Genomic DNA, 12753 nt, shown 5'->3' with positions numbered 1-12753 from the left:
TTCAATAGTTGAAGGAAAGCGGCTGGAGCTACGACTGCAATGAGACGGGTCACGAGGGTCACCACGAGTCGTCCTACACGGCTCAGATGGCACCGGGCAATGATGGCATTATTGTCTTCACTAAGACTAGACGCACTCACCCAATACCTTACGGCAAATCCAAACACCAAAAGGTAAGCGGTACACACGAGTTGAAACGATAAATTTGCCTTTTTTCAAGCAGGGAAAATCCCAGACGTGTCTTGTCCCTATGTGGTTACACAAATTATTGGTCAGGGTAAGCCTACGGTAAATTCGAACAAAAGAAATTTTTGAATTAAAACAAGCGCGAGTGCCCAATAAGCCCCGACCCGGTTCCGGAATGTCACACTTCATATGCAAAATAGACGCGCGTGCGCATCCATCGAGACAAAGGGGCGTGTCTTGTGTTCCGAAACATTATTTTCGCGAAGAGTGCATTTACTGACGACGGCATTGCATTTTGTCAGTTTTTGGTCAATGATAGTTGTATTTTAAGGGAAACATAGATGGCCCGTTCTGGTCAATTTTCCGGGGACAGACCTACCGACCGATCGACAAACCAAGAGTGACATGTTGAAGCTTCTGCCAGCGCTTAAAAATTACTTTGAATTGGGCAAACTTTTTCATTGAAAGGAACTTATTCTTTGATGTTACTGGACATCCCTTTTAGTAAGGTAAAAATAAAATTCATCAACTGTCAATACTGTATAAAGGGAATAAATGTGTGTTCAAACACTCTGTTTATTAAGACCGGTGGGAGTCTGGATGGGTGATAATTACCCGAGGCGAAGCCGATGGTGATTATCACCCATCCAGTCTCCCACCAGTCTTAAACAGAGTGTTTAATACCGACCGAACACATATTTATTCCCATTCATAAATACCTTTTTGGTCAAAAAGAACAAATCTTTTCGGTCCAAAAATCAAAACAAGTCAAAAAGTAGACGTTGCCAACCATTTTGTTCAACAAATTTACTTCATGTTTTACGAAACACCCCTCTGACTATAATATGGAATGCCCCTCCACCACTCGTTACCTTATAAGGACATTGGCGTGCGCGTCGCGCGTACTGCGCGATGTCGCAAAAATCAAAACAAGTCAAAAAGTAGACGTTGCCAACCATTTTGTTCAACAAATTTACTTCATGTTTTACGAAACACCCCTCTGACTATAATATGGAATGCCCCTCCACCACTCGTTACCTTATAAGGACATTGGCGTGCGCGTCGCGCGTACTGCGCGATGTCGCGCAAAACGCAGCTGGGCTGGTGTAGTGTGAATTTCGGACCATGAAATACTGATTCACTGGTAGTATTGCGCATACATACGTGAGGAATGTGAACGTTCAACCCATGAAACGTTAAAAGGCACCGGATTTCATGTGAGTCAAAATTCCATGTGACACTTGAAAAGTGTTTAAGACCAGCTAGCCATGTCTATATCATCCGTTTAAGACTGGTCACGTGACGGGCTCTCGACCAATAGGAATGCGTAAACTGTCTTAGGTATTAATGAATTTTTATTAAATTTTATAAAAAAACTTTTTAATAAAAAAAAAGTGAATGTGATGTGATACTGATTTGACTGATGCTGTCTTTAACTTTTATTAGGAGATCCACTATCACAAGGGTATGCAACTGCCAACAATGGTGAAGATAATGGAACATTATGAGGCACCAAGGGAGTCCGCACCGGGGTAAGATTTATATTTCATTTAAAATGTACTCCTCTACCATTTTATAAAGATTGATTGGAGAAGAAAATGTTTTCTATAAATTGGGCTTTTTTTATATACTGTCGGACATAAGTCCTGCATATTCCGCCTAAGACCCGCCCATCGCGGGACAAATTTACGTGAACTTATTTACATACATTATCAACACCTTGTTTGGTCATGGAATACACAAACATGCAAATGAGGTGTGATATTTTGCCCAATAGAATTTGTTTATTCAAACTCTGCCAAAACTGGAGAATAGAAATGAGTGCATCACCCCAGACTACTTTTGACCAATAAGGATCGATCTTTCTGTCCATCGGAAAACACTGAGACTTTAGGGATGGTCTTATCTTGTGTTCCTCCGCCAGTTGCAGAAAATAGGGCTTCGTTGTCACAATGTGACTTATTGTTTCCGTCTTATCAGCCGATAAACCTTTCTGATATTATCCCAATTAATACGGAACTGTTTATTTTCTCTAAAGACATAAATAAAATAAACAAACCATTTAAAAGAAGAGGGAAAACACTTGCTGCGCAGTGATACACGGTAATCCGGTTAATTGGACCGTATTACGCCCTGGACAGTTTTCGTCTGGTTTTTGGCACGTTTCCCGCTCTTATCTTATTCGCTTCGGACGGCCATTGTGGGTTTTTTTTAGCGGTAAACATTTTGCACTTAGTTGGTTCCACGGCCTTTGACTGACCGGAGAATTGAGTTTTAAACGAAGCTTGTTGCAAGAACGTGACGTCTGAGGAATTCCCTGAACTTTTCGAAAGATTTTTCAGCCGACATAAGAGACTCTTGTGTGAAATTACTGGACATTGCGCCGCAGCTGAACGTCGTTAGTGAAATAAACGTCAGCGGTTTTACCACACTACATGTACCATGACTGCGAATGTTCTTCCAAACTACACAAATGAAAGTTTTAATCAATATCCTGGAACTATTCTGTAAAACAAATGCCCTGGCGCTTTCTATCTGAAATTGGTGGATATTATTGTAAATGGAAATATACCCATATTTGCCCATCACTATTTTTTCCCTTCGGTGACCTATCAGCCATCAGAGAGTGATAATAATGTCCTAAAAAGTCAAAATTAGCAGGGAAAATATTGAAGTTTTTACTGAGAAATTTTTCAGACCAGTCGCATAGGGTTTGTGCACAGGGTGACAAGTGATGGCCAGATATGGGAATCTTTCCTTATTAAGTTATATGCTGAGGGTAAGTAAGGCTTAACGGTAAACTGAAGGAAAGCTTATCACGCTCATGTCATGATTGGACTGAATTTAAACGTTGATGAAAATAGCGAATCACAGTCGATCTTATTAAAAAATTTCGACTAAATCCATTCCACATGCCCATTTTATATTTAAATAGAAATTATGCCTACTCAATGTTGTCTTTACATGCATGTTTGAACTTCTAGTTGTGCATCAATTCAAGCAACAAACTGCAGATTTGGCCCCAACTATACTTTGTAAGAAATTCATGAACGCGAAGTGGGCTATATCTACATTCTGTAGCCACATAAACTGACGATCTCTTTTTGTTACAACATCTTTTGTGTATGACCCTTGAGATTCTTTCGGTAGTATGCCTAGCTGCCTATTGAGAGTGGCCGGGTAACCACCAAATAATGGCCCTTAGGAATTTAAATCGTTTTGACCGAACTTCCGATCAATTACTATAGCACCTGTTAGAATAATGAATAGGTTAGACCAATCTCAGCACGAAGTAGACATGTTACTGAGACCCAGTCACCAAAGCATTTTTCCAGTTGATACATACATAGCAGCATTCGCCCCATGACAGATTTTCTGAACATGCTATGCATGATTATCTGCAGGGCAAATGCAGCGAATTAAACGTTTTACAGTGACACCCATGCACTATCAACATATTGCTTGTATTTTTTCCCCCGGCATATAGTCCTTCAGCTAGTGGAAGCACCACTCACATTATATCAAAGTTGTAATGATGTAGCCTCCAAATTTGACTATACGCACAAGTCATTGGATATCAATTAAGAGCATGGTAGAATAATTGTTTGGTTTACATTTACAGATTTGAGCATGGGGTCCACAGAACTGAAGAAGAAAAAGGAGACGACATTGGTAATTATACATTGTATATTGTTTAAACATTGTTTTGAAGTATTATTTACAAGAACTTTTTTATTTAATTTTTTTTTTTTTTTATGTTTACACTTTTTGATGATTCTTTCTCACTCGCTCTTGTCAATAATTTCCTGATAATGATATTTTGGAAATGAGTGATGTTTTCAATCTACATGATTTCTTCTTTATTCATTTTCAAGACTGTTCTTTATATCGAATTACTTGTTCCAGGAATAGTTGTCAGAAAAAAAAGGAAAAGTCAACGACATTATCTTGGGCCATTGTTTGCATTTCACCATTTCTCCAATTTCAGCAACATATAATTAAGGGAATAAATGTGTACTTCACCAGTTTTAAACACTATAAGTTAGGATGCTGATAATTACCATGACAGGCTCTCGACCAATATAAATGGGTAAACTGTCATAGGTATTTATGAATGTAAATTCTAGATTGGTTTATTTTGTCATAACGAGGAACATTTTGTAGGTAAGGCTTTTTGCTGTGCAAAAACACTTTATAATTGAAAGACAACACAAGCATTGGCGTAATAACGAACGGGGCAACTCTCCCCCCCCCCCCCCCACTTAGAATTTTGTTAAGAACCTTAATTCCTGGAAAATAAATTGATTAGTTAAAGGGAAAATACAACATTTGCAAACATCAAAAAATAAAACTACCAAATCATTTTGAAATACCTTGCTGGACTGTTAGTGAATGACAGTGTAAAGCATCCCAGAAATCATGGCACCTGGTATACTGTCATTTTCAAGAAAAGTGGTATTTTTGTATTAATTTCCAACGCTGGGCGGCCGATCAGCGTTGGAAAAAACTGGCTTTTTTTCAAATACTGGCCCCAATTGACCATCACACTTGTTGCAATCGATTACACACCTATGAACGGGTACGAGCCAGCTAGACTGGTTCCCTAACCTTACAATTCCCCAATGTATGTAAACTGCTCTGTTTCTTCTTATATGGAGTCAGGGAACCAGACTACAGGAAAATGATTGTTTTTCTTGGTTTTTATAGCATTTTCGAACCCAAAACCTCTAAAAAAGTCAGTGTAACTATATTTGCTATATATTTCCAACCCCCCAATTCCATCCATTTCTGAAAATTACAGCAAAAGCAAATGATGTATATTCCCTTTAAACCTTTTTAAATCACAATTTTTTTTTCTTAATTAATTGACGGTAACTTTGTCATTAATTATTTTGTTTACATGTATTTCTTGTTGATAATTGCATTTGAAGAAATTTGTTTTTAAAACGTGATAAACATCATTTTCTTACCTTTTAGAATACTGCCCTCTCCAGGTTTCAGCAAGTCAGTTTTGCAAGCTGCCATATACTAATAGACACAATTTAAGAATGCAGTAAAGTGAAAAATGTGGTTTAGAAACAGCTGTTATACTGTTCTATAAGTGTGTATATGTGTTAATAATGCTGCAAATGTTTCCTCTTTTCATATATATGAATAAGTATGTGCATGTATATCACATTTGGGAAATGAACTCTTAAATTTATCCTGTGAGCCCTTGATAAATTAAAAATAATTGAGATGAAAATTGCCTGGGTGACATTTAAAAGGATGCATCTGGTATTGGTATTGTCACTTGAAAATAAAGTCCAAAAATGTATTTATTCAGCTCCAGATTTTGTAACTTTTTAATATTTCTTTTTTAAGAGGGACTTTGTTTTGCTTTCTACAATGAGGTTTACGAAGTTAAAAAGTTTTTTTTTTATTTGTGATATAATGTTGTTCAGAGTTTCCTGAGATGCGGAGTGTTTCTGAAGGGCAGCTGACCTTCGTCCGAGAAGCCTACTACCGCTCACCTTCAGGGCCACCAGATGATGAGGACATTGCTACTGACTCAATAGACGTGAACCTGGTAAACTATGCTTGATTATGAGATCATTCTAATTCTACTCTAGACTTCGCGTATCTTTCCCCTTGCATTTTCTACTACACCTACTATTGTTACGGCAGTCGACAGCCTGGTTCCCAAGACTGACAGTTTTCTTTGGCTCTGGGAACCAGACTATCAACCGAATGGCTCTAAGACTCAATTTCCCCTTTAAAATTTTTTTCCAGAAAGCCACGGATCACTAAGAAATTTCAATAAAAAGTAGGATTTGATTAAAAACACTAAGTAAAGAAAACTACTAAAAGAAAAAAGAAACTAAATCTCCCTTGTCCATGTACCGTCAGCATGGTAATCCATTGTTTACCCATAGAGCAAGGAACATGGTTTATCCAATCGAGCTACCAATGTGCTCTGGCTGGGAGTTTATAAATCGGTGATATAGATTCGAAATCTTGTTTTGGAGTGCCGTAAGGATAGTTGTTGAAACTTGCATTATGGCTGTTTAACGATAGCCACTATATTTCTGTTAGGGTCACATCTAGCTGGAGTTACCCAGCCCTAAATTTTATCATTGGGTTGTCCTAAATGACAATCCAATGATAAAAGTTAGGGCTGGGTAACTCCAGCTAGGTCACATCCAAATTTCTAGGCTCTGGCTGGCAGTCAGCACACGTCTCTGGGACTTGGCTTCATTTTCTTCCATAGGCACATGTTTAATTGCAAGCCGTATCTGAGTAATTCACACGAGACCTAAGTTTGAAACTATAGCTATAGAAATCGTGCCAGTATGAGGCATAGATGATCACTCATCCCATATACTTTTCAAGAATGTGTTATGTTATTCAACAATGGTGATTGTTGGAATTTGTTTTTTAGACTCCAGACAGACACCTTAATTTCAACACAACAGAACTGAAGCAGCACATCGCGGGGAACCTGACCTGCATGAGGACAGCACCAGCAAAAGGTAAAACTGCGCACACATGTCATTACAACCTGGGCCTTAACATTTCAAAAGGGTTGTGGTTTAGCCTTAAACTTAGGATTTATGAGATCGTGTGCTAGGATTTATGAGATCATGTGCAAAACTTTCTGTCGAGACATTTGCAGTTGGTGTAAGAAAAACAGAGAACCCATTTGCACCGCTGTGAACGTAGAGGGTGGAAGAGTGCATTAAGTGTTTAATCTGGCTGCCACAAGGCCATGCGTGTATGCTTTGACTGACCTCAAAATTGCAAACCATTAAAGAACTTTCGCATTTATTTATTTATTTTGATTTGTTTTCTCTTGAAAGAGGGCAACTTTTTCTGATTTGAACCTTTCTCCCCCTCAGACTTATATAAAATCTTTGATATTGCAGTGATTCAGTCTTTCCTTACTTCCAATAAAATTTTAGGAATTTTAAACATGGTTCTTTATAGATATTCAACTGTAGAAATGAATGCATAAATGTGGTTTGGTTCTACCAAAATCTAGAAACAATAAAAAAAAAAATACTATACCCTTCCCTACCTACTTTGACAAGAACCCCTACCTGTTTACCATTTTCATTCAAGTTCCGTTAATATCCATTATGACATAGTGACATTTGATTTGCACCCAATTTGTAACTAAAAATTACAAGGAGAAATCTGTTTTTAATCAACAGGTTCCAATGATCGCAGCAAGTGTTTCCGGGCTCTGGTGCAAACCTTGCTGTCTGTTCCTGACAGAAAGCTGAGTGAACTTGTCGCTCCCATGTATAAGTTACCACTGTCCAGGTATAATTCAGTAATATGTTAACCCTTTGGCTCCCAGGAGAATAAAGTACTCATGAGTCTCCATTACCAAGAGCATCTGGAAACATTTCATTGTGAAGCGCCCTCGTACCTCATGCATGGAGGACAGAGCCCATTGCTTGCCCAGCAAATGTAAACAATATGTGAACTTCCAAACCCCCTGCATGTTTATTACCCTTGATGTGTTTACCAAGATTATGTAAGCGGACACGCGCAAACACAATCTATGTATTTAGGAACAAGTTCAAGCCCCCCCCCCCCCTTCAGGCCATCTGGCTAATTCCCCTAGCAACATTGCATTGGGGGGGGGGGGGGGGCAGGAGGAATAATGTTTATATTCACATAATTGTTGAGTGGTCTGTTAGATGGTAGCAGACCAGTAAATAAACTTCCATTGACCCCAATGGTAAATGCTCCCACTTCAAAAATTCGGGAAAAATACTCACAACTCTCCAAGGTGTTGAGACACACATCAAATTAAAGCTTATTTCATCATCTTTCATTTTCTTTTCAATTTTCGGGGGTCAACTGATGACTTTTGGGAGAAATTTCCATCTGAAGATGATCACCCCTGAAAATAGTCCTGAAGCCCATCGCCATTTTGAAAAACGATGCCTACACTCCATTGCAAAATAGAGCGCTTTTAGGGTCCAAATTACATCCAAATTACACAGAACTGCGAGCTCAGAGTCCTGTGCACGGCTTCCACCCATATTTTTTACAAACCCTCAAGTTCATGGCCCACAGCATGCTCAAATACTGAAGATTTTGAGGGCATGCAAATCGTGATTTGGCCGGCGTAGGCAATTTCCGACCGATTTACTGGCCTGCACACTTGATATGCTTCAACCATGGAGTCAGATACACAACGCATAATGCCAGAGAGACATTTTGTCGAGAGGGCGCTATTTACATTTTCGCAAAATGCAGAATGGCTTGATGCCAAAGGGAAAGAAGTGGCGTCAAGTTTTGGTGCCAAAGGGAGCCCATGGGAGTGAAACGGTTAAGCTCCCATTCCCAAACCGTACACCCTGCCCAATGTATTTAATTATTGTAAACTTAATGTGGTGCTTATATAGCGCTTTATACCAAGGGTCTCAAAGCACTTCACAAATGCCCATGTTCATCAGGTTATAAGATCAGTGTTTGCAGCGGCTTGAGGTCAGTGCATTCTGGTTTCCACCTTCATAGGTACCCATTAATACTCCTGGGTGGAGAGAGGCAATTGTAGTAAAGTGTCTTGCCAAAGAACACAAGCACTTTGTTTCCCGTTAGGGTTCAAACCCACGTACCACGGCACATGAGTCGAATACCGTAACCATTGGACCACAGTGCTCCACTTATTCTTTCAAGTTTTCAACATTTTCAGCAATTCCCCTTGATCGACATTAAACTCCATCAAACCCTGCCTAACAGAATATAAATCAGAAATCACATTGTTAATAAACTCTGCTTTGTTTTCAACGTGTTCAAGATCATTTCTCTTGATCATGGTGTCTCCACCAAGAATTTCCCTGTACAATAAAATACAGTTTGAAGTACGTAATTCTTGTTTTATGATGCATGTAGTTAATCTTTCTCAATATTAAAGTGCTCACATAAAATTAGTGTTTGCCTGCCGGTTTTTGCGATCCTATCTAGCAACTTGAGATAAATAGTTAACTCTTATTTTGCTGCCTAACTGCTTAGGCCCCTATTTTTATCAGTCCAGTTAGACTCCCTAACATTGTTAAATTTTTGTCAAGGTTGTGAAGTTCATTTGAAAATGAAAACAGTAATCTGGATCGTGATTTGTTATGCATCAGATAGAATTACAATATGTTTTAAATCGCCCCTTTTTCTCATCAGACGTAACCGTGACAAGCAGGACAGACTGCACATGATGGATGCCCTCATCTCAATGCTGTCTGATAGCCCCCAGTCCCTCCTCACGGATCTTATCCTCCTGTCTCCACGACCAAACAAGGAGCTGGTAAAGAGACTACTGGTTTCCTCGGCCGGCTTCTCACACACCATTTCAGAGGTACGTTTTCTGGAATTATTTTTTCTTCCAAGTTTTCCCTCAACTAACTGGATTTGTTTATGATAGTAGTGATGGGTAGTGCTTTAAGCTCTCCTGTTTTAAATCATATAATATAATTATCTTTGAATTTCTATTTTTGATTTTATTTGTAGCATTATCTGGAGACTGTTGAAGACATTGTCTTCCAGCCTGGGAAATTTCCAGGTAAGTTTTGTGATAATAAGTAAAAAATCATATACATGTTGATTTGTTATTATGATAGATTGTTAGGTTTTTCCCCTTCTCTGAAATTTGTGATGACAAGACAAGGGACAATAATTTTAATTAAGAAAGTGAAGGAAGATTGTCAGAAACAATTCTGTGACAACAAGGTAGTTTATCTAAAATTCTTCAATAAACTGCAAAGGGAGACTGACAAGTTGCATTATAATATTTGTAAAAAATGAACAAATTAATTGCCAGTGGGGCTGAACCTGCAACCTCCGGATTGCTATTCCGGCGCTCTGCCAACTGAGCTATCCAGCCCTATGTTGGCGGTTCCCCATTTGTCTTTGCTCAAGGTGTGCAAGTCAGAAGCCATAAACCCATATATGTCGTGTAGCTAGGGATCACGCCCAAAATGACAATGCTAGCAACATTAGCAGTGCTGCAAACCTGGCAAATAGCAAACGGTTGTAGAGGATAAAGCTTTTTTATTACAATTTAACCACAAAGGAAAAGTGAAGCAGAAATATACTTTTGCTATAATATTCCATTCTTTTTTTTCGAACTGCTGTCTGATCTGCAACTGTGGATCCATTTTCTTAGAACTTTTGAGGGATCCTGAAATACAGCGAGTTGCTGTGCTGGCGCTCGGCGCTTTAGCTGGTCACCGATGGAAGGCTGGATACAAACAGCAGGCAGAATCAATTGTCATCCAGATAGAAGACAAACTGGGTGTTCACGGTAAGTCCGAGTTGGTACATTTAAATCAGATCTGGTACACGGTACCACGTGGAGACATATGCACAATAGGGAACAAAAGATTGAGTACGTCTCCACAGGGTTATCACGAAATAGATATATGGATTTTATTCAAAAACTAGGACTTTCCAAGGTGTGTTGATCTGTCGCAAATTGAAGTATTTTATGCAACGAATTTCAGCCCAGGAAATTAATTCTAGTTAAAACAGGAGCATTTTGAAAGTACACTTTCAAACTCAAAAACTTTAGTACACGAGAACAAAGAAATGACTCCACAAGGATACAAATCGCAGAATGTATGTATTTTATGTGTGTTCACGATCTGTAAGATCTGAGCTGAAAGAATCTCAATCATCTTGTGTGAGGAAGATTTGAATTTGCATTTAAATCTGTAGGTTTTTCTGACATGTCTTCTACACAGTCAAACAGTCTATATACAATGCAAATGGACATCAAAGTAAATTGGAAGTTCATAACGTCACCCTGGCATAAAAAAGCACAGGCCACATTTCCAATTCTTATATATGTGGTACATCTTAATTTGATTATTGATGTAAATTTTCGAAAGTGGATTTGTCCTTCTAAGTAACCATACTTTATAAGCACTGCACATTCAGTTCTGTCGCAGAGTTTGTGAGAAAAAAGATGTAGGGTGGGACTCAAACCAACAATTTTTGGCTTATGTTGGGTCCTATTCGGAGTATCACCCGATGTCTAACAGATCAGAGCCCTCTCTCTGATAAAATGTGAGCAATGCAAATTTTATTTGACCCCCCACGCCATGCAATCGGAGTCAACTTTACAAATTGTTACTTCATTTCGATCAGAAATATGGACTAAGCTGTTGATTGGTCAATTGTGATGCGATCAAGCTAAATGAGTCTTTTGTCGGGAAGTTTCATTTGGAGATACAGACCAAAATATAGCCACTTCATCACATCGCTTCATCACATCGCTTGGTGTTCCGACTTCAATAATTTTTGAACTAAAGATGGTGCCAGCATGCGGTTTTCACAGCAGTAATGCTGAGATAGTGCTCTTTTCAAATCTGTAATAAAAAAAATTTGACTGGGGTCGACAAACGACTCATTTAGCTTGATCGCATCACAATTTGGCTGACATGTTTTTGTAACGCAACAACAGGTTATGGAAGACCTGATAAGAGGCACCCGTTGAATGGTCAGAATGTCAAGGTCAAGATGCGGTCTTGTTATGCATAATTAAATCGCTGAATCTGCTCGTATATTATAGGCCCTTCTGTGCAAGGGGATATTCCATAGACTAGGTGTTTCCTGCTGGCCGATTCGAATCTGATATACATGCAGTGGGCTCCACAATCAATGATTCAGATACTCAGTGGTGTCTTAGAGCAAGGTTGTGAGACTAGCTGGGGAGTCAAGTAGTCTCGACATTTACAGTAGTAAGCAGAAGGTTGTGGGTTTGGACCCCCCTGTTGCTGATTTTTTTTCACAGCTGTCATATAATGCTTTAATATAAAGCTATTTCCTAATTTGTTGCACCATCACAGATCCCTGGGGATATGAGAAGACCTTGACATCACTGACTGAGGACGAACGAGATGAGTTTCACCATGACACGGTGGCTTTGATTGAATCCCTCGGCAATGCTGGGCTCCATCGCTCCTTCCCTCACATCCAGAGCTATACCAACCAAAGCGCTACTCATCCACTGCTGAAAAGGGCTGGCTTACACTCCATGAGAGACTACCATCATGACACGGTGACGACAATGTTTAATGCACTGGAACAAACTTCCAGCCTACTATCAGCCCTTTTTAAGTTGTTCGTTGTTGTTGAATTTTTCGAAAATCGCAGACTGTACATCTTTAAGCTTTTTAAATTTTGTTTGAAGGTAGAATCTATCAATTGTGCATTTTTTTTGTTTGACGCAACAAAAGTGCTCAAAATCTAAAGAAGGGTGCTTAAACAACTAACCTGATGAAGTTTTAGCTCAGTAAATGCTGTTTATTCTGAGAAAACAATATGCTAGGATTCCGATTTCAATTGAAAAAGTTGCCGAGCCCTGTTTTGAATTGTGCCCGAAATCAGCGTCCAGGACATTTAGCCGATTGCAGTTATGTGATATGTTACACACTGAACTGAAGAATTATAGCAACCAGTCACGCGCATGCATCTTGTAAGTGATTAATGGCTTTGCCGAATTAAAAACAAATTACGAAAGGACATTTCCAAAGATGTGTCTTTAGACATATCTTTGGAAATGACCTTCTTTTACTG

The 12753-nt window shown here is 39.0% G+C and overlaps 1 protein-coding gene across 1 annotated transcript in view; it reads left to right on the top strand.

Annotated features, from left to right (window-relative positions):
- LOC119723937 overlaps positions 1–12753 on the top strand; it is a 153580-nt gene that overhangs the window by 12398 nt on the left and 128429 nt on the right. The window contains 10 exon segments of the mRNA XM_038194850.1: positions 9–173; positions 1633–1718; positions 3809–3858; positions 5631–5755; positions 6608–6698; positions 7380–7491; positions 9358–9532; positions 9685–9736; positions 10340–10477; positions 12024–12235. Coding sequence (XP_038050778.1) covers positions 9–173; positions 1633–1718; positions 3809–3858; positions 5631–5755; positions 6608–6698; positions 7380–7491; positions 9358–9532; positions 9685–9736; positions 10340–10477; positions 12024–12235 — 1206 coding nt within the window.

This window comes from Patiria miniata, unplaced genomic scaffold, assembly GCF_015706575.1.
Source record: "Patiria miniata isolate m_02_andy unplaced genomic scaffold, ASM1570657v1 HiC_scaffold_17, whole genome shotgun sequence".
NCBI lineage: Eukaryota > Metazoa > Echinodermata > Asteroidea > Valvatida > Asterinidae > Patiria > Patiria miniata.
Note: the sequence above shows the minus strand (reverse complement) of the source record. Positions and strands in the feature narration are given on the sequence as shown.